General features: G+C 37.5%; 1 protein-coding gene across 3 annotated transcripts in view; it reads left to right on the top strand.

Annotated features, from left to right (window-relative positions):
- The window catches only part of GTF2I (general transcription factor IIi), a 74012-nt gene extending 54266 nt beyond the window's left edge, over positions 1-19746 (top strand). For 2 of the 3 annotated variants that reach the window (XM_070932064.1, XM_070932065.1), the window contains 15 exons: positions 1953-2024; positions 3388-3571; positions 4245-4303; positions 5654-5755; positions 6643-6741; positions 7116-7181; positions 8166-8349; positions 10785-10843; positions 11980-12090; positions 13002-13082; positions 14999-15182; positions 16980-17008; positions 17549-17617; positions 17958-18002; positions 18426-19746. In XM_070932064.1, the coding sequence (XP_070788165.1) occupies positions 1953-2024; positions 3388-3571; positions 4245-4303; positions 5654-5755; positions 6643-6741; positions 7116-7181; positions 8166-8349; positions 10785-10843; positions 11980-12090; positions 13002-13082; positions 14999-15182; positions 16980-17008; positions 17549-17617; positions 17958-18002; positions 18426-18484 (1403 nt within the window). In that variant the 3' untranslated portion in view covers positions 18485-19746. Of the gene's footprint in view, positions 1-1952; positions 2025-3387; positions 3572-4244; positions 4304-5653; positions 5756-6642; positions 6742-7115; positions 7182-8165; positions 8350-10784; positions 10844-11979; positions 12091-13001; positions 13083-14998; positions 15183-16579; positions 16639-16979; positions 17009-17548; positions 17618-17957; positions 18003-18425 lie in introns of those variants that run through there. The other variant, XM_070932063.1, reaches the window with a different exon arrangement.
- The last annotated feature ends 1860 nt before the right edge of the window (positions 19747-21606 follow it).

The raw sequence follows: 21606 nt of genomic DNA, 5'->3' as shown, positions 1-21606 counted from the left end.
TGAGATCTAGTGAGCCATTGGTTCCACTCCTCTACCATAGCTTCTTCACCTCTGGCTCCTATTATTCTTATAATTGGAAGCATGTTACTAACTGATTTCTGACTCTGTCTGGCACATTTATCATGGTGGGAAAATAAAACCAATAATAAACTGAGTTAGTAACCTCTTATGGGCTGAAGTGACAGTTGCTCTCGTTTTACTCTTCAACTTAAAAAGACATGGTCTAATGCAAATTCTAAGACAGGCTATTCATTATTTTTGATAGAATTTGAAAACTAGCTTTAGTAATTACAGTCTAGATTTTTAAAAGGAACAATTGATTCAATTAGCAATAGGAACTTAAAATGTTTTGCCTAAGTAAATCTAATCCAGTTTAAAATCTTGTGATCTTTCATCATTTAATACTTTTTTTATCATATAAACAAAGTTAGATTATTGACTAGTTTAGAGTACTATTTTGAAGTTGAGCAAGTAAATGGTATAATTGCATTGTCTCTGTTGTTGCAGCTAAAGATGAGATATAAACACATCTGCATATTTTAGCTTTGCTGAAAATATTGGACCCATCCTGATAAAGTTAAATCAATCCAGATATGTTGCTGCATATGTAGGATTAATTACAGTAGTGGCCAAAATTGTGGAAACCTTTTGGGAAAAGTGTATTTTTGAGATTTGATGACTAATAACACCACTTTTTTGGAGTAGTACCATAAAAATATATATCAATGGAAAGATAATTTAATCAAGAATGTAATGCAACAAAGTTTGTTCAATTATCTGTATTCTATGAAAAGTTATAGCCAAATAACCAGAAAAAGGAAGCACAACTTGCTTAGGTTGATACAGGTAGCTTTCCTTCATCTGATTGTAGCCAGTGAGCATGAGAGCCAATCAGGTGTCATCTTGTTTTGGCAATGAGCCAATCAGATCACAGTAGGATTCAGTTATTGATGTCATGTAGTGAAGCTGAGAGGAGGACATTTGTCAGTGTGTTATGTGATCACTATCAAGCTGGTTGGGGGTTTTTGTGTTCTTTCATTTAGTGAGCTTGTAAAACGTAATAAAATTAAAGTAATGGTGCAAAGAGTTGACTGGTTGCCCAGAAAGTGATATAAAATAGTAGTATTAAGTGAACAAGGCTACAATTATAAAGAAATTAGAAGAAAAATTGGTGGAAACTTAACCGAAGTTTTAAGTTCTAAGTTTTTGAAGAGGTATAAGGAGACTCGGTCACTACAAAACCACATTGTTAAAGGCAGGAAAAGGTGCACAACAGCAAGTGATGATAGAAAAATTAAGAGACTGTGCCTCCGTGACAAAAGAAAATCATCTGAGTGTATAAAAGATGAAATAGTGCAATGCAGTGTGAAGTTGAGTGCAAGGACTGTTCAGCACAGACTGCAGGAATTTAGCCTAAAATTGTTTTGTAGAATTCCGCGAAAAAAGCCACTTTATCTCTCAAACAAGGGTTGAAAAGCATTACATTCTTGATTAAATTATCTTTCCATTGATATATAATTTTATGGTACTACTCCAAAAAAAAGTGGTGTTATTAGCCATCAAACCTCAAAAATACACTTTCCCCAAAAGGTTTCCACAATTTTGGCCACTACTGTAGACGGAATGATTGGGATGATTGGGTCTAATCATAACTTAGACCTTAGCCTGAATTTTCAAGCACACGTATTATTGCTTTTTGTTCTCTGCAACAACACCATCATCTAAAAATTGACTATAAATCACAATACTCCAAATCTGATGTGAATGATTGCCTGGCCCAAGATAATTATAGATGGGAAAATAATATTTATGAGACAATAAGATCTAATAATCAGTAAATGACAGATATTTTTTGTAACTAAGCTTTGATGTAGAATGTACATCTATTAAATATTATTGTATCTTATTATTAAAGTGCAATCTATATTTTTTGTATTTTATTTTAATTCCAGTCAAAGAAGATTGGAATGTCAGAATCACGAAATTGAGGAAACAAGTAGAAGAAATATTTAATATGAAATTTGGTAGGTGAAACATTGTTTGCTCGGTAGTACTGATGTTTCATGTAAACATACAGAATAAACTATAAACTGTATTCATAATTCTTGCGTTCTGATTAATTGCTTGTTTTTGGAAAGGGCGTGAGTGAAACTGCATATGCCAAAGTTTCTAGAACTCCTATAAAATAATGTTAATGGATTATTTAATAAGAAATGTAATATATAAAGAGTACTGCATATTGCTGTATCTGTAGAAGAATTGCGATGCCTTGCCTTGATCTTTTTTTGGATATAGAACACCATTAATCCCAGTAGATTTTTGAATAGCTTGATCTGATTTTCACATGAAAAAAGTGGGAAAAGACAGCAAATAATTGTATTTATTCAAGGAGATACAAATAGAGTGGTATAAGTGCTTCAAATCCACTTGGAGAACTGTGTCTTTATACCATTCTTACTCTCTCTGAGTCAGTGGCAAGGAAATTAGTCATGCTAGCAGAGAAAGAGATTCATAATTGAGTTGTCTTGCCATGCTAAAATGAAATTTATATTGGATTAATGTCTGTAAGATATTCTGAAAAGACACTCTTGGGATTGGAATTGTCATTCCTGCTTTAAAAGGATGTGTAAGGCCCAACCTCTCCCCCCTTCAAGAAAGTATAGTCTCTTGAAAACTTTGTGGTTCAAAAGGAACCTTTTATTGAAAAGGGGTGAAAGCAAGTCAGAATTCAAAGCAGGCTCTAAGGTCCCTCAGGGCATACAACTAGGGTAAAGGAAATTAGGAACCCTTCCCAACAGTCCGATGTGGATTCCACCAATCTGTAGGTGTGAAGATGTTATTGTACTGGCCTCTCTGAGAAACCGATAAGAAAAGTGTCTCAAAGCCATCTTCCGGAGTTGTAATCCATATGGCCCTCCCTCCCCTTGCATTCTCCAAGAGGTGAGAATTTTCCAGGCATCGGAGGCACCAGCCAACAGTTATAAATAAGGTGAAAGGTTATAGAAAAAAGGCAAGGCAAGAAATAGGATACCTAAGATGCATAGAAAGGAAAAATAACTAAATGTATCAAATCCAACCCCACCCCACTCCGCTTCTTCCACCGAAGAATGGCAGATAAACTGATCTGACAGAATGACTGACCAGAACATATTTTTTTATTGAGAGCCCTTTCATTTGACTAAAGGAAAGTTTAGTGTTTTCAAGTTTTTGTATACTTGGAATGGTATCACCAATACAATAACGAACAAAAACCTGAACTTAATTAACTGTTAGGTAGCCTTAGAAAGATTGAGTAAATATCTCTGCCTTTGGTGGGTGAGTTTTATCTTTGAACGCCATTTCTATGACAGGAGTTTGATCCAAATCAAGTTCTTGCCTCCTTTGCAGCACAAGCTCTGGGTCTCAGTGAAGCAGTGAAAGTACCTTATCCTGTCTTTGAGTCAAATCCTGATCATCTATACGTAGAAGGTTTGCCTGAAGGGATCCCCTTTCGAAGCCCAACCTGGTTTGGAATCCCACGCCTGGAAAGAATTGTGCGGGGCAGTGGAAAAATTAAATTTATTGTAAAGAAGTACGTGGATAGTTACTTTTTATTTTTTAATGAGTTTGTTATTTGGTATTTCTTGGATTTCATTTTTCTTGTGCTGTCTCTGGTAGGTTTCTTAATTTAACAAGACATCCGTTTAATTGTGATCTTAGGCCATGTTATCAATAGAGATAGTATGATTTTTAAATGGTTTGCTGAATCTTTGAGGCTAAGACACTTGGGGACATTAAAACTTGCATTTTGAATGAGGCGCAGATAGTCTTTAGAAAGCTTTCCTATTAGCATAACAGATGCCAAAAGCACTTTCGATTATCAATTATTCATTTCAAATGTGTGAATAGGATTGAAGGACATAATACAATCATAATGGGATCAAGATTAACAATGGTTATGTTCTAATTTCACCAATTAGAATTAGATGAATTCTCAATTATCTGGCTCAGTTATCCACCTCTGGCTCTGCTGGGGCATTGTGTACATTTCTGCTATATAAAATGGGTACAGTTTGAGGTGATATTTATGAAGTGTTGACTAATTCTTAATCCTAACAAAAGAGATCATTTCCTTCTAGTCCATTTTCCTTGCAAAATGTCCCCAAACATTATTCCCTACAGTTGTAACCCCATAGACAGATAACCTATGTAACTTGAATGACTGTGAGAATGCTTTAGTAAAAATAAACTTGTCTGATTTGTAGGCCAGAGCTTGTTACCTCATACTTGCCTCCAGAATTGGCTTCTAAAGTGAACACTTCAGGTAAGTGACTAAGAAGCTGAAATACTACAAAAGGAAAAAAAAATCTGGTGTTGAAAGAGGATTTAAAGAGCATTTAAAAAATAAATGCAAAGAAAGAGGCTTTCATTCTCTTAATTGATTGCATCATACATTGGACTTTTGAAAGCAGTACTGCTGAAATTTGTGATGGCTGATGAATCATATGTATTCTCTTTCCTACATAGTTTCCTATTTAAATTTAAATTTAGATTTTGGATTAGCATTGATTTGATGATGTTACCTAATTTCGCAATGAAACATTTGCAAGAAAACAACCAAGCTTGGAGAGCATCAAGAACCCCGCTGTTTTGTATGAGTAGTGCTACTTTCTGTGGGTTTAGGATGCTGGTTAATTAAGATGCATTCATTGAGGGATGCTCCATGGAAGAAATGTTTTCCAAAGTATGCCCCTCTTGTTCTAGTAAAGGGGTGTCAAACACAAGGCATGTGGGCCAAATCCGGCCCGTGATGTGGTTGGATCCAGCCCACTGGGCCATCCTGGAAAATGTAAGGTGCCAGCCCGCATCGCTTCGGCCCGGTCTACCCAATGTGAAGAGAAAGTGTCGGGCCAGCATGGCTTCGGCCCTGTCTACCCAATGTCAAGAGGAAACGTTGGGCCAGCATGATTTCGGCCCGGTCTACCCAATGTCAAGAGGAAATATCGGGCCAGTGTGGCTTCAGCCTGGTCTACCCAGTGCGAAGAGGAAACATGCCAGCAGTTTGAGGAGTGGCGTCAAGCTGGCCATGCCCGCCTGTCCCCCTGAGGTCAACCATAGCCCTGATATAGCCCTCAGTGAAATTGAGTTTGATACCCCTGTTCTAGTAGAAAGATCATTGGAATAAGATGAGCATGTTTTTTTCTATGATCAAGAAAACAACCCGAATTCAAAAGCATATCAGGTGTTAGATGCTTGTATAACAGATGGGAGCTTTAGCTTAGTTAGGAAAGAACGTTTTGCTTCATTAACATTTAGTGGCAAAATATAATTGGTTGTAGAAATAAAGAACAAGTTACTTCTTTTTTTCCCCAGTAGACTTAAAGAATCTTATTTTATTTAAGGCCCCCTTGAATAATGCTTTGCTTACATAACTATATCTCCCTATGTGCCCCTTGTCTAGGTCACCATAAAATGCAGCTTAACGGTAACTCATTGTTAGAAAGGACAAAAGCCATTTAGTTTTATACTGTGCAAAAAGAGGAACGTTTCTCAACCTATTAAATCTGCTGGCAGAAATGTAACACATTCATATTTTATTAATGATGTTAAACAGTTTTCATATATAGCTGCATAAATCATGCAAAAACTAATGGTTTTTAATTTAAACAAATAGTAAACATCCCTGATGGATCTCAGAGTCCCAGCAGCTCAAACTCTACACGAAGTCCTGTAAGCAACTCTAAAGTTCCAGAGATTGAAGTTACTGTAGATGAAGGTATGGAATTCGCCCAATTATTTCCCCTTAAGGATAACTGTTTGGGATTATGTAGGAAATACTGTAAATCCACTTGGAAATTTTTATCAGAACACGGCTCAAAATAGCCTGGGTATTTTGTCAAAACTTTGAAAAAAAAAAATCATTCTTCGAACCAATGTTCTTTGATGATCTTGGAGAATTTGAAATGATCCATTTCAAGTCTGAAACTTCACATTTTAACTATCAAACAATCCGAATATCACTGCTTAAAACAAATAATTTTGTTTCAACCTGGACTCAGAATTCACAGAATGCATGTTCTTTACTATAAATTTTGAAAACCAAAAGTTTGCTAGAAGATTGATATGTTTTGCCTTCTCTTGGAGAGCAGTTTCCAAATCTTGCTGAATCTTACCCTATCAAGAGAGGTTTCTATATAGTTCTTAATTTCCCCATATGTATATTGGAATAGTGGCTTACTGAAATATTTTAAAACTGGGAATCATATTTCTGGATCCTTGGGCAGTGACCTTTGGAAAAAGCCTTAAGAAAAGTTAAGGAACCAAAACAGGTATTTTCTTTTCCCATCATGCAATCAATCATCTTGCACGAACAAAGCAGTTGATGGGGCATTGCAGCCTTAAAAGGAATTATTTAGATAGCTGTCTGTTTTTCCTTTTTAAATATATGCCGTATTCAATTGCAACTACTGTGAGAATAGTTTAGGGTAGATTGCCTCTTGTGGTGTGTCTTTACATTCTCAGATGAAGATGTGCTATGGAGACTAGGTTTTTAGAAAAACACTGGAAATTTTGACTGCATATTCAGGATATGCACCATGAAATTGAAACTTAAAGCTAGTTCTAAAATGGAATGTATTCATTGTGTTTCAATATACTGTATAGGTCCTGCTAATAGGGTATCAACCTCAGATGCTAGAACTAATCCTCAAACCAATGGATCCAATACAGGCTTTAAGCCAAGAGGAAGAGAGTTTTCTTTTGGTAAGTTCATAAGGAAATGTTCTTTTATGTTAAATTAAGCTTCTTAATTTTATTAGAATGGTTAATTAGAAGACGGGATATTTATATGTCTACTAGGTTGTGCATTAATACATTCTATATATCTTCAGCTATCCATTCTGGTTTGCACTCAGTAAATTAGATGTTGGTTGTGTCTTGGTAGTAAAAAACCTTTGACATTTTAAGGTTTGTAGCCAAAACGTTAAAGCAATGAGGGAACAACACAATGTAATTTTATTGCATATTATGTGTTGTGGAATCTATCAGAAACTTGTTCTGAAGAAATCCATCTGAGTGGTTAGGGAAACAAAAATATAATAGGATTGAATGAAACAATTTCCATTATATTTTGACAGAGGCCTGGAATGCCAAGATTACTGATTTGAAACAGAAAGTTGAAAATCTTTTTAATGAAAAATGTGGTAAGTGCTTTTTATCTTATTAAATATAATATGCCTAGCACTTTAGAAAATTTTATTAAGAAAATAACTAAATTCAGTAAGGCATCAACTGTGTATGTAATTGAATTCCCATTTTCTGAAATGTTTGGCTGAATAAAATGGACTTAATGATGTAGAAAATAAAATTGAACAAGCTCCAAATGTTTCCTGTGGAAGGAGTTCTCTATTGCTAAGAATGTGCTGTCTCTTATTCCATCTAGTCTAACCACATAATGGTTAAATACATTCATAATTCTGCAGCCTGATTCTCAAAGAATTAAATCTGCTATGTCACTTCACATTGCAGATAAGAACTCTCATTAGATAATACTCATTTCTTTCCACTTATATTTACTACTTTAAACATTACTTTTTCAAAATTTTATTTGCTTAAATAAATAGAAGAAAAAAACCAAAATGATCAGAAAAAGAAAAGAAAAGGGACAAAAGACCAAATATACTTAAATGGCTCAGTCTTGAAACGGAGCCCATACACTGCAGCATGCATGCAGAAACACTACAACAGTTTGTGTTACAGCACTTTAAAGCTTCCTAACTTTAGTGTGATATAAGGGTCCACTGACTATAATCCATACAGAAGATTAATTCCTTAATAACAGGCTAACATTATCAATCTTCTGAAATTAAAAAAAAAAGACATTTTGGTTCCAAGAATGCCTATTGCCACAAATTGTCTTATTTCAAAATTATAGCTGCAGTTTTAAAAAGTAAATATATTTTGCCTATGTGCAATGTGCCTACCTTGAGATTGGAATAGAAATACTTTGTGGTAGATGAATCATATCTTTAATTCAAGCATTATTATCCTGCTCTTCGCTGAAACAATTCTGAAATTGCTTCATGAAACATTCCTGGATTCACCCATTTTGGCTCAAACCTACCAAACAGACGTGAAAAGCCTATTAAATGAAAAACAAATAACTCACATGTATTATTTTATTCTAGGGGAAGCTCTTGGACTGACAGAACCTGTTAAAGTTCCTTTTGCGCTTTTTGAATCTTACCCTGAAGATTTTTACGTTGAAGGCCTTCCTGAGGGAGTGCCATTCCGTCGCCCATCCACTTTTGGCATTCCAAGATTGGAAAAAATCCTCCGAAACAAAGCTAAGATAAAATTTATCATTAAAAAGTAAGCCAGATATAATGTATACCACATGAGTGGCCTTTTCTACAAAAGTTAAATAAAGATGGGATTCAGATTAGTCAATTTCAGGATTCCTTAAACAGTTGTATGAAGGGTTGAAGTTTAGGCCTTCCTAAGAGAGCAGAACTGTCCAAATAATCAAGTAACATTGAATTATATTCCTTAAAAGAAGATTCAATTTTACAAGTATGTGAACATTTACTTCCTTATTTTTTATTAGAAATAATTGGCAGACTTACCTTTTGAAACATTGGAAAAGAACTTTATCACTGTCCAGACTACACAGATGTGAGGAAACTGAATTATAGAATATGCCAAAATTCCTCTTAATGTGTGGCTATCTATTTGTGACAATGGTAGTTTAAATAAATTCTATTTTCATTTATAACTTCCCAAACAAGCTACAGGTACTACTATATGAACTTCCCAAGTAAACTAGTAAAATAAGAGACTTTAATTGTTTTGATTTTTCTATAAATGAATGCAGAATTATTCAAATTAATTAAATGCAAGAAGCTAAATATAATATCATTAAAAGAGCCATGGTGGTTAGATAGAATGCAGTACTGCAGGCTACTTCTGCTGCCTGCTGCCTGCCAGCAGTTTGATTCACCAGCTCAAGGTTGATTCAGCCTTCTATCCTTCGGTAAAAGGTCGGTAAAATGAGGAGCCAGATTGTTGGGGTCAATATGCTGACTCTGTATACCGCTTAGAGAGGGCTGTAAAGTGGTATATAAATCTTATTGCTATATTAATGATTTTCTCCAGTTAATACATGCTGTATATAACTAGCAATATAGTAAATTGACTGAGCGGCATGCTTGCCTGCTACTCGGAAGGTTGAGAGTTCAAATTTTAGGCAGCAGCAAACATTTCTCTCCTAGGACACAAAGAAGAAATAATCTGCTATGAACTTTTGTGTTGCATCCAATCAGTAAATGCTCAGCTCCAACGAGTTGCTCCGGCTCTACTCTGAACTAAGGGATTGCAGGGTTGTAAAAAGGGAGGACAGTAAATTGTTTGCAGGCTGCAAATTGAGAGTCACGTTACTGATATTGTAATTTGTTGGATAGTGACAAGAACTATCATTCTTGCAACCAATTAAATATTCTGAAATTTCCCTGAGATTTTGTTTCCAAGCCTGGGATTAGCATGTTTGAGGAGCCCCTGCCAATTGTTTTTCCTGGATATTATTTATGTGGCTTTGTCTAGGCAATCATGGTCCTTTTAAATTATGTATTCTTTCAAATTTCTGTAAGCCACCCAGAGTCTTTTGAGAGTTAGGGAGCCTCAGAATCCAATAAAATAAATAATAAAATTCCCTTCTTCCTACTCCTCCTTCACCCATTGGGATTTTGGGGTAGGTACCAAATTCTCTTAATAAATATCTGAAAGATTTCACAGAAGGATTTTGAAAATTAAGCTATGAGTCACCTTACATTCATAGGACGGCCATCCTCACTCCAGTCTCATCCACACTTTCATTCTGGGGTGAAAGCAATAAATGAGCAGCAGGAAAATGGCTTTTAACTGGGAGGGTTTGAAGCTATATGAGTTGAAAGATCCTCAAAGTCTATTGAATTGGAGAAATAAATTCAACATGGTGTCCATATAGTATTCTAATGGAAGTTATTAAATCCATTCAGAAAGCAAAAGGAAGTTTGTGCTTCTTTAATGCAAAGGAAAGTAGGCAAGAAAAATTCCCATTTCTCCCTTCTTTATGGAATCATGCCATTTTCATTTGTTTCTGAATTCAGAAATGGTGTGGCTCCAAGGAAAACTCTTAGTTTCATTAAAATTAAATAAAACATTGGCTTTGTGCATTCTTCCACATCCTGGTGATTCCAAATGTGTTGGATTCCAGTCCACAATACAGTTGTCTGTAGGGCTTCAGTTGGAGTTCCAACACTGATGATGGGCTTCAAATTGGAGAAAACTAGATGTCATGGAAATTTTTGTCTAATCTGTTTTTATTCCTTCAGCATGTCATTTTTACCCCTCCCCTTTGGGGGGGGAGGGAATCCCTTTCTAGATAATTCTTGCTATAATATCATTAGGAATTCAATTTCTGTTTTTGAAACACCACAAAAGGCGCCTCTATGCATAGCATTTGGGTAAAATTACAATGAAAGTCTCTGTTTAGGATGCCCATAGAGCAGCTAAAGTATTCCCTGAGTTTTGTTTTAATCTTTGGCTCAAGGATTACCTGGCATTTCTGAGCTTCTGCGAATGGGACAGGGTTTGAAAAGGAAACAGAAATGATTGTGTTGAGGCAATAATTATCCTTGCTATCCTGCGATCAAATTTAGGATTGTACTCTTGTGACACTTACATTGAGCTGCTTGTAATTTCTTTCCCCCTTCTTGTTGATTTTACTTCTTTATTTTCTTATGCCAAATCTTAACTGTGTTTCTCGGCAGGCCAGAAATGTTTGAGGCAGCAATTAAAGAAAATGCTACTGCTATTCCCAGTCCTCAAAGTGAGTTTCACTTCTGCTTTGGCAGTAATTCTCTTGCATCAAAAGTTCACAGCTATGTTGTTTTTTCTCAGGAATTGGATGCTCAGATAAATCTACAGTTTTTGGAAGAGTTCCTAGAATTTGCTAGAGACTTTGGGCCAATCTATTTCCAATCCCAGGTAGCGCTCGAGTCACAATGGTAATTGGGACCAGAATTTCCATTGCTAAGCGACTGGTCAGAGCATGATGTTAGGTGACTGCATCACTTAGCAAGAACAGTCCAGCAGTCCCTATTCTCATCATTAACCAAGGCAAGGAATCACCCCAATCTAAACCTCTCCCAGTTTGGTCTCTCCCAGGCATGACTCTCAGTAAAGTAAAGACTGCCTCAGAGTCTCCCACCCACCAGGACCATAGAGATGGCACAGTACAGAGGGGAGTGCCTCTGCATTTGTAAATGCAAGTGGGCTGCCAAGCACTTGAATTTTGATTATGTGACTTTGGGATATAACTACCATTTGTTCAGCGCTGCTCTAACTTTGAATGGTCACTGAATGAATGGTGGTTAAGTGAGGACTACTTCTATATCGTGTGAGAAGCCCCCATATGTGATACTGAGCTCCCACAATAAAAAAGAATACATCCGTTAAGTAATATCTCTGTTTCCTGTGTATCATGGTGTTCTCTCCATGCAAAATTTCAGTAGATGAGCATGAAAACTGGGAGTGGGCACTGCACATCTGAGCTGACCAATAACGTTTCAATCAGATTCTTGATCCAAAATGGATCTGTAGCTACAAGGAAATAGATTCAACATCAGCTGTGGTTTACTGACATTTTGCTTCATTAATTATTTATCCAGATCTCTAGCTGCCATTCTGTATGCTGGTCTATATTTCCTTTCTAGTGCTTTTAAAATTCAAAAGCTGCAAATCTTCTGCAGCACTTTCACCCTACTGTTGTAGTAGGAAACAGTTTTGATCCGATTCTAGTTACAGCTGTCATCTTTCATCTAATGCAATCTAATTCTTGCGTAGTCATTTTATTCTTGGTTTATTCTTTAACCTTTTTTGTTGTGCAGTTTCATTAATAAAGATGAAAATGGGGTTCATTTGAGAAGTTTTGAGCTAACGTTTTGCCTCTGCATCTTTTCTAAGGAAGAACCAGTTTATGTAATACTGTGATAAATGCTGTAAGTGTGCCTGACCCAGTGGTGAACACAGCTGCTGGAGTAGAAGACCTTAACATCATTCAGGTGACAATACCAGGTACTCTGCCCACTTCCTGTAACTGAGAGGTTTTAAAATCTGTTGAGTAACACTTTTAAATTCGGTTTATATTTTTGTTCTAACTCAAAAGCAACATCACTTTTTAAAAAGAGGTAAGGGTAATTAATAGTATTTAGAACATTATTTTCCTTTGGATATAAAATAGACTCATATATGCTTTGGGCTAACCATGAATAAAGGTGCCCAGTAGGCACTCAAACTAATCAGCTGCTAGCAACAGTTTATCTCAGGTCTCCTTTTTTACATTGGTACTTTAAAAAAATTAGACTTACAACACATGGCCGAAATTACAGCCATTGCAGTGCCCCCAACTCTCCAGCTGCCTATCTCTCCCCCCCCCCACACACACACACAATCTATGCCCTTCTGGTTGCCCTTCAGCCTGACTTGCGGGAGGGCAAACAGTCCCAGAAACACAGTTGCCATTCCCTGGCAAATGCCAGCAAGCATTCATTCATCCAATTACCTTATCGCCCCAATCCCTCAGCGGCAAGCAACTAGTAAGCATTTGTTCATTCAGCTGTCTTCTCTTCACGTTCCCCACATTAACCTTTTACCTTTTGCAGCCAAAGCAGAAGTGGTTCACTACCCATGGTATTTCCTTTTCAGACCCACCTTCTTCCACAAACATTTCCTATATGTGACTAAAGCTGCATTTAGTAATGTAGCATAGTTGAGCAGTGAAGAGGATATGTTCTGTGCTTCTGGTCTTCCTTCTCTTCATTTCTTCAAGACCCAAAGAGCAAATCAGCTGGGCCAGGATTAAAGCACCATCCACTACCAGGAGATAGAACAACCCCAAATAGTTGATCATTAGGTCGCCTTAAATCTTTAAAAGTCATTTTTAAAAAACCATAAAAATGCAGTAATTGCGTCTTTACATTTTGCAGATGACGATGAGAGAACCTCCAAAGTAGAGAAGGCCCGGCAGCTGAGAGAGCAAGTGAATGATCTCTTCAGTCGAAAATTTGGTAATTTGTGCATTTCAGATAGTCAAAATACTTGCCTTCTCAGCCTTTAAAGCCATCATTCTGCTGAATCAGCAAAACAATCTTCACCATTTTTAAAGTTCAAACAAAGGGGAGATGTATAAACAAATAACTTAATTCTTATGTTTTGTTTTAAGCAGTTGTGGGTCCATGTCCATATGAATGGAAAAGCACATGCTCTGTGGTAAAGAATGGTTTCCTTTAGCAAGCCTCTCCTAGTTATAGTAGCAATCGGTTTTAGACGGATTTATGTGGTATCAGATGGATTTCTTATCAAAATCACTGCATAAAATGGCAGATGGGTCTGTGCTTGAAACTACTGATAAGATGTCCCAAAGGTGCTTTTTCAAAAGCCAACTGGACTTTCTGGTATTTTCTTTGAAGATGTTTCACTTCTCATCCAAGAAACCAGAAAGTCCCATTGCCTCTTGAAAAAGCACCTTTGGGACAACCATGACCTGGATGACTGAGAATCTCCACAGGCATTTACTGATAAAATGGAGGGTGGCCATGAAACCACAGATGAAACATTGACTGGGGTGAGAGGCATTCAAGATTGCTTGATGCATCTATTAGGAACTGTATGCAGTGGTAACATGGTTTTCTTCTAAGCTGCTACATGAGAAATTCTAACATTCAGTTTTTAACTTAATGTTATAATAAGTAAGAGCAACACATACAGACACACGGTTTAAAAGGAGAATTTACTTAGAACAGGGTCACACCCTCTTCCCTTTCCTTCACAAAACTAGTGCTCACAGCCAGCTGCCTTCTAGTTCAAGGCCCAAACATTTAAACTGCACTTGGTCATGTCTCTCCACCCCCCACCAAATGAATCCTACTTCTAGAGCCAGAGCTACCCACCAGGAAGCACCTGCTGCTACTATGGCAGCTCAGGATTCTTGCTCTCTTTTACAATGATTTCCCCATCCCAATTTGTTCTATTATTGACTTTGTTACTTTTAACGCTTTGGAAAACAAAAGTAAAGCTGAAGCACTAGTATCAAAATTATTTTAAGACTGTAGCAAAGTTTTCTTAGCTCTTAAAAGAAATCCTATCCCAAACCGTATAGAATAACAATCAGAAAAAACAGCCACAAATCTCCAGCAGAAATTATCACAGTGCAAATAGAAAATGAAGATTAAAGGCTTTAGGGAATAAAAAGGAATAAACCTGGGGTCAAGAAAGACACCAGGTAAAAAGCACTTTGGGGAGGATATGCCAAAAATGGGGAGCTGTTTCCTTAGCAGCCATTGGCCATATCAAACAGGGCAGGACTTCCATCTGACAGTCATATCTGGCACAGGAGAAGAAAATCCTTCAGTGTGTACAGTGTATAATTATGATACAATGTTGTTTGACACAAAGTGTGCATTTTGAGATTTTGATTTTTCATAATGAGCTTTGAGAACTACATTTTTAAAAACAACTGTTCCTCTAAACAAAAATAAGAATTGCTGAGAAGCAAATAATAGGCAGAAGTGCTTTCATTTCCTGATCATGAAGTTCAAAAACATCAAACATCTCTTTGACTATTGCGATAAAATTGATGTGTGCATGATGGATCTTATCAGGATTTAATTTTTAAAAAAATTATTAATAGATCATGTGAGGTTTTTTTTAAGCCACACTATTACTACCTTGAATGAACAAATCAACATGTAATTAAAGGAATATTTGGTTTCTCGTTGTGTAAAAAAATAGTCATTTGAAGTTTTTTCTCACAATACTGTTCTTTCTCATAACTACTAGGCAGTTATATTCCAAATATGTTGCTTGTTCCTCATGCACTTTTATCATCTTGTTCCCCAGGAATATGTACACGTTTCAAGAAACGCCTCTGAACCCAGAACCGTTTACTTGCCTTCTTTGATAAGCTCCCTTTTCTCTTCTGTAGGGGAAGCTATTGGTATGGGATACCCTGTGAAAGTCCCATACCGAAAAATCACTGTCAACCCTGGCTGTGTGGTGGTGGATGGAATGCCCCCTGGTGTATCTTTTAAAGCTCCCAGCTATCTTGAAATCAGTTCCATGAGGAAGATTCTGGATTCCGCGGAGTTTATTAAATTTACTGTCATTAGGTATGTGACTTTCAGCAGTACAGTATTTAGTGTAACCTACATTGTACACCGTACAATTGTATGTTGAAAGAAGCTGTTGTAGATCAGGATGTTGGCACTCTCAGGGCTGGGAAAAGCCAGCAGTCTTCCCAGTGGCAGGTAGCGTGTTAAGAGAGCCCATCTTGTCTTCTTCTAGCCTCTGTTGCACTCAGCAGCCCAGCCCAGCCTTCTGCAGAACTCTTAAAAGAGGATGTGGTGACTGCACTGGCAATTGGCCTAGGAAATGGACCACAGTCAAAACAGTTCTAAGAAATTTTGAAAGATCAGGAGGGAAGGATCTCTAAATTGAGGCTTGGCCTGGAGATGAACAATTCCGTTTCTGCCCGTTACCTGTAGAACTCTCTTCACATTCTTAGGCCCTACAGGTAGTCCTCGCCTTACAACCATTCATTGAGTGACCATTTGAGGTTATAACTGCACTGAAAAAAGTGACCTACAACCGTTCCTTGCACTTATGACTTTTGCAGCATCCCCACAGATGCTTGATCAAAATTCAGAGGCTTGGCATATATTTAGAACAATTGCAGTGTCCCAGGGGCACATCCTCGCCATTTTCGACCTTCCCAGAAGGCTTCTGACAAGCAAGTCAGTTGGGGGAGGGTGGGGGAGATACCAGATTCTCTTGATGACCATATAATTCATTTAACAACTACAGTGTTTAGCTTAGCGGCTGTGGCAAAAAGATGATAAAAATGGGCACAACTAAAAAAAAAAACTCCCTTAGTAGTAGAAATTCCAGTTCCAATTGTGGTCATAAGTGGAGAATTGTCTATAATTTCTAACCACTTTAAGTAGTGCAGAATTGGAAGATCAACTCTTTGATATAATGGTTAGAATGCTTTATAGCTATCAGGCTTTGTATAATCCATCTTGAAAAAGGGTTTGGCGGACAGCTTCTCTCATCCCTGCTTAAGACAAAGGAGAACTGACGTGAGGAGATATTTTCAATTTCAGAGATAAGTGTTTTGTCCTTGAGGTTTGCCCTGGATAGAGACAGAAATAGAATTTTTGGAATACTTGTGATCTAGGATGGAGATAGCCAAGTTCTAGAATTCAAGTACAGGGTTTTTTTTTTTTAAAAAAAAGGATAAATACAGGTATGGTATTAGATATTGAAAGGAATATGCCAAAAGTGAAAGAATTAAACAGAATTCAATAAAACAGGAAATATGACGATGATTATTAGTTTGAACTGGGCATAAAGATATAAAACTAGGGCTGTGTATTTTTTACGTTGAATATTTCTTATTGGACTTGCTGAATGGTTTAGGAATTATAGTATTGGTAGAGCACAGTTGAAGTTTCTAGATTCCATTAATTCAACTATTTGTTGCATTTATATCCCGCCTTTCCTCCAGGAGCTCAAGGCCGTCTACATTATCCCCCTTCAATTTTATACTTGCAACAACCCTGTAAGGTATGTTAGGTTAAAAGTCACCCAGGGTATTTTATGCCGGAGTAGTGATACAAACCTGGGTCTCCACATTCCTAATCCAACACACTAACCACTATTCCAAACTGTGATTTGGTGGCTGGGGATGAAAGAAGTTACAGTCAGACATATTTGGAGGGCATCAGTTGAGGAAGCCTGAATTAAAGTAACATAGAAAAAAGAAAATCACACGGTTTTTGAAGATTAAGAGGGCTTATATTGGTTCTAAAATCAGACACTTAAAATATTTCTTGGAAGTCATCAGTGGAAATTTGGATTAAATAATTTATTTCTGAGCATTGAAATGTTACATTGTTTTCCAACAGACCATTCCCTGGACTTGTAATGAACAACCGTAAGTATTTCATTAACAAAATAAATCTTTATAACCATTTTATAAATTGCATTAACTCATCTTACTGTTGTATACAGCTCTGGGCAGTGTACAAACAACTATGCATTTCTATCATTTCTGTGGTCAGTTTAGAGGTCTTTTCTGCTGTTTTACCCATTTTAAAAATAATCCATCATTGCCTAGATACAATACAGTATGTCACATAGCAATTCAGCAATATGCTGAAGGATAAATTTCTCAACTCTTTACCAGTAGCAGCTTTTCATATTGGTTTGGCAGCATCAGCATCTACAGTTCAACCCTACATATTATTTTATTTTAGCAAAATCTCTAACCCTTCTAAATTGTAGGGGGTTCAAATGTATCAAAAAATGTTATTGCAGAAAAGGGAAGTGATTTTAATAAGCTCAAATTTTATACGGACAGCAACATTGTTCTGGAGTTTTTCCTATCTGAACTGCCAAAACATTTTAACAGTTTGCACCCCGAAACTGAATAATACCTTATCTCTGATCCTGATTCTGATCCTGTTCGTTCTAGAAATTACTGAAAAAGCAGAAGCAGAAGTCCCAGCAGCCACTGTGCCAGCTCCTGAACAGGTGGTACAAGGTAAATGTTACAGTTATATTCATGGCTCAGTAATTACCAGCATGAGTTCTAAGGAAACTTGTGCTTTCATGTGATGCTGATGATTGTATTGTTATGTTAATGCAATGCATTCTAATGTTTATTTATGTTGGGAGGACATAGCCCAACCTTCCACTGCAGTATTGTGGTAGAAATAGAATGATGTAGTTTTAGATGCTCTTCTCTTATAAAAGAGGCTTTAGAGACTTTGTATAGAGTGGAAACAGTCATTCAAAGGCTACAGTCATTGACAAGGCAGGTTGATAAAAAGTTGGCTACCAATATAGAATTAATACCAATATCTGTACGTATTTTCTTCTAGAACCAATTGAAGCAGACCAAATAGTACAAGTATCTGTGGAGGAAGGTAAGGATCTGTGATCTAATGAGAAGAAAGCACTTGCTATTTCGATATGTATGTCATGTCCACGGAGCTAAAAATAAAGTTAAATCAGTTTTACACCCTTTGTAAACAATCTTGCTAGCTTTTCTAATTATGAATCAGTGACCATAAAGTCATTTGTGAATTGGGTTCCCATCCTTAAATTGCAATGTGTCTTAAGTTCAGTGGATTTTATGAATCATATCCCATTTGCTGCTTTTCTCTCTTTCTTTTTTTAAGCTACTCTTTCAGAGTTTATCAAGATAACGGTATTCGCATCAGGGAAATTTAGCAGCCCTTCTGATTTGTTAATATTTGGACAAATAGAATATAAGATCTCCGTGTCTCTTGTTCTTCGGTGTCCTTAGTGTTGGTCTAAAAGCAGCCAAATACTCTTTGTCTCCACAGATTCAGTACAGACTGAAGAACACACTCAGATAAAGCAGGAGCCAGATCCAACGTGGTAGACCTGACTTGCATTAGGGTAAAGGACAGTTATAACATGAAGCGGAGTGGTGGGTGGTATTCAGATACTTTTCTAGGTAGGAGATGGACCCCCGACTGCTGCTGTGAATGCAGAATCTATGATCTGACTTCCATTTATATTGATCCTGTAACTATGTAGATCACTTAACTTGGCGGAGTCCCTCTTACAGTCTTTTAAGTTGTGCTCCTTTCGTCCTTGGGCCACTTGCTTTGACTTCTAGTCCTTCTGAACCTTTAGAGCAATCTTCCACACCCTCCATTTGTTTTGGGTGACATCCTCTCTGCCCATTGGCTTTGCTGGCTGGGGCTGATGGGTGTTGGAGTCCATGTCTGGAGGGCTTGAGATACCTAACAGGAACCAAGTTAAACTGAATGAAATATGTACAGTATGCAAAAATAGCCATTATTTTCATAGGGCTTCTAGTAGCAGTTTATTTAACTTCCATCTCTGCCATTTTGTTTCTTCCTCCTCGATCTCCAATCAAAAGCAAAAGCATCAAGGCTTGAGAAGAGTTTGTTGGGATGGTTCTGGCCTGTGTAATATAATTGTATAAGAGAAGTACCTTCTGTCTGTCCTGTCCTAACGTCTACGGAGATTCTCAATCACCCAGGTCACAGTGGCCCCATAGGTGCTTTTCAAAAGGCAACTGGATTTGTTTTGTTTTTTTCTTTGAAAACATTTTGCTTCTCATCTGAAGAAGCTTCTTGGATGAGAAATGAAACGTTTTCAACGAAAAAGCAAAGTCAGAGTTGCCTTTTGAAAAGCACCACTGGGATGTCCTATCCTAACCTATCCCATTCCTCCCTTCCTTCCTTCCTTTCTTCCTTCCTTCCTAGATAGAAATCTCTACTTGGGTCAAAGGTCCTTGGGAATTGTTACAAAACAGAGATACTTTAAGTCCCAGGCCTAATTGAGAAGAGAGCCGGAGCATAGCTCACGGTTGTTACTTTTTTTGCTTTTGCTAATAAAAATCAGCAGGGATTAGCAAATAAGTAAATTTGCCTCCTAGGTGAATAGCCCCTAGATGCATTTTGATCTTTTTTTTTCCCCCTTGAAGAAGGATGTCCACCATAGTTCAGGTTAATTTAAACTAGGTGGGGTGGGAGTTGAAATTTCTCCGATTTTAATTTCTCTTTCTCCTTTAATGGCTAATTGGATAATAGTATCTGTATATTTGAAATAATTTTTTTCCTATGATATATCTCTCAACTCATATGTTTTTAATAAATAAATAAAAACTGGTTTCCTGAGCGGCGGTTTCATTTGAACGTATAAAAAGAGTATGATGGTGGGATCCAGATCATAATATGGTGGGCTTCTTAGGGAGGAGAGTAAGGCCAGTCAGTGGTTGTAACCTGTCCTCTCCAGCGTCCCACAGATTCACCCCAAGGGAGGAGTTCCTGCGGCTTTTGTACAATAGGATCAGGTCTCATTGGGTGTTGCACCTGTTGATTTCAACAGCCACGGAATCCAATACAATAACCTTTTCAAGCCCCTCTTCAGCCAGCACCTATTCTTCTTTAGCCAACACAGGTGGCAAGAGACAGGGCAAACTTCCCTACCCTGAAAATTCTGCAATATTGCAGTGGTCAAGCCACGAGATGCCCAAGGCATGACTGTCTGAAGGCTTCCAATCTAGGAAAGGGCACAATTGATTCATTAGAGGAAACTGTACAAAAGCCACAGCTGCTACCTGCTCATCCAGCAGGACCTGTGAACACAGAGAAAAAACCCCAAATTGCACACATCCTTGTACTATTATTACATACAAGGTCAAAGATGGAATATACCCATATCTGGGCAACACCCACAGACATTGGATAGACTGAGTCGGAGAGGGTTCCTCCTGTTATGTTTCTTCCGTCTTCTGACCAATGAAGTTATAGGCAGGAAAGGGCAGGAAATTATTAATTCTCTGATTAATTATTAATTCTCCTGGCTGAGTCAGATTTCCTGCAAATCCATGGATACTTGAAATCTCCCATTACCAGTATCCACGCACCTCTTTGCAAACGAGAAAGACCTCTTCTGCATCTTCCACTCTTCCAGGTGATGTATTAAACAGTCCCACAGCAAATACTGTTTTTGTTTCTATCCTTCTACTCTTAACCCAAACACACTCATCTGGATCAGCATGTTGTGATGAATGAACTTTGGTACAGTTGTATCGCTTCGTTAAATTTAGAGGACCTCTGACTCCAGATCACCCTTTTTACACTTTAAGAACTTAAGGAAAAATCCCTATTAATTGGAGAAAAAGAACCATGTATGTTCAGAAAAAGCATACAATATAACAACAACAGAAAACTCACCTGAAGCCTTAACACCCACCCTACCACAACTCGGGGGAGAACAGATCTTCAAAGACTTTTGAAACTTCTTCATGGAAGCCATCGGGATTAGGGTCATGGGACCCTAATCCTGATGCTGTACAGCTGGGGTCTTCAATTTTGGCCACTTTAAGACTTGTGGACTTCAGCTCCCAAGGTTGGCCACCCCTGCTATAACACAATGCTGTTTTCAGTTTATTTCTTGCAATTGGAACATTTATTATATAGGTAATCCTCTACTTACAATCACAATTGGGACCAGAATTGCCAAGCAAGGCAATTCAGTGAGTAGTCCTGATTTTATAACCGCTTTGTCGCAGTTAAAACGAACCCCTGCAGTTGTTAAGCAAATTCTGTAGTCATTAAGCAAATCTGGCTTCCCCCAGGAATCGGTGTGAAATGACCATCGCAGGAACTTCAGATGCTGCAATCATTGTAAATACATGCCAGTTGCCAAGGGCCCCAATGTTGATCATATGATTATAGGGATGCTTCAGTGGGCGTAAGTGCAAGGAACAGTCATAAGTCATTTTGTTCAGTGCTGTAACTTTGGTCACTAAACAATGTAAGTCAAGGATGTAGCTAAAAAGCAATTTGGCTACATGGCTTATTGTCCAGGCGAGCAAGCATTTTCTTCCCTCAAGCATTTCATTTTGACTTCTTCCTCTTTAATTGAGCCAAAATAGATATTTTATCTCATTCTGGTTTCACACCTGGCCTCCTGAGAGGCTGTATGTTAATTAGACCTAGAATTTCCTCTCACGTGTATTTG

The sequence above is a fragment of the Pituophis catenifer genome, unplaced genomic scaffold (assembly GCF_029215685.1).
Source record: "Pituophis catenifer annectens isolate HBS135680 unplaced genomic scaffold, rPitCat1.0.hap2 SCAF_1, whole genome shotgun sequence".
Taxonomy (NCBI): Eukaryota; Metazoa; Chordata; class Lepidosauria; order Squamata; family Colubridae; genus Pituophis; species Pituophis catenifer.
The sequence above is the reverse complement of the archived record's forward strand: the minus strand, read 5'-3'. Positions and strand labels throughout refer to the sequence as shown.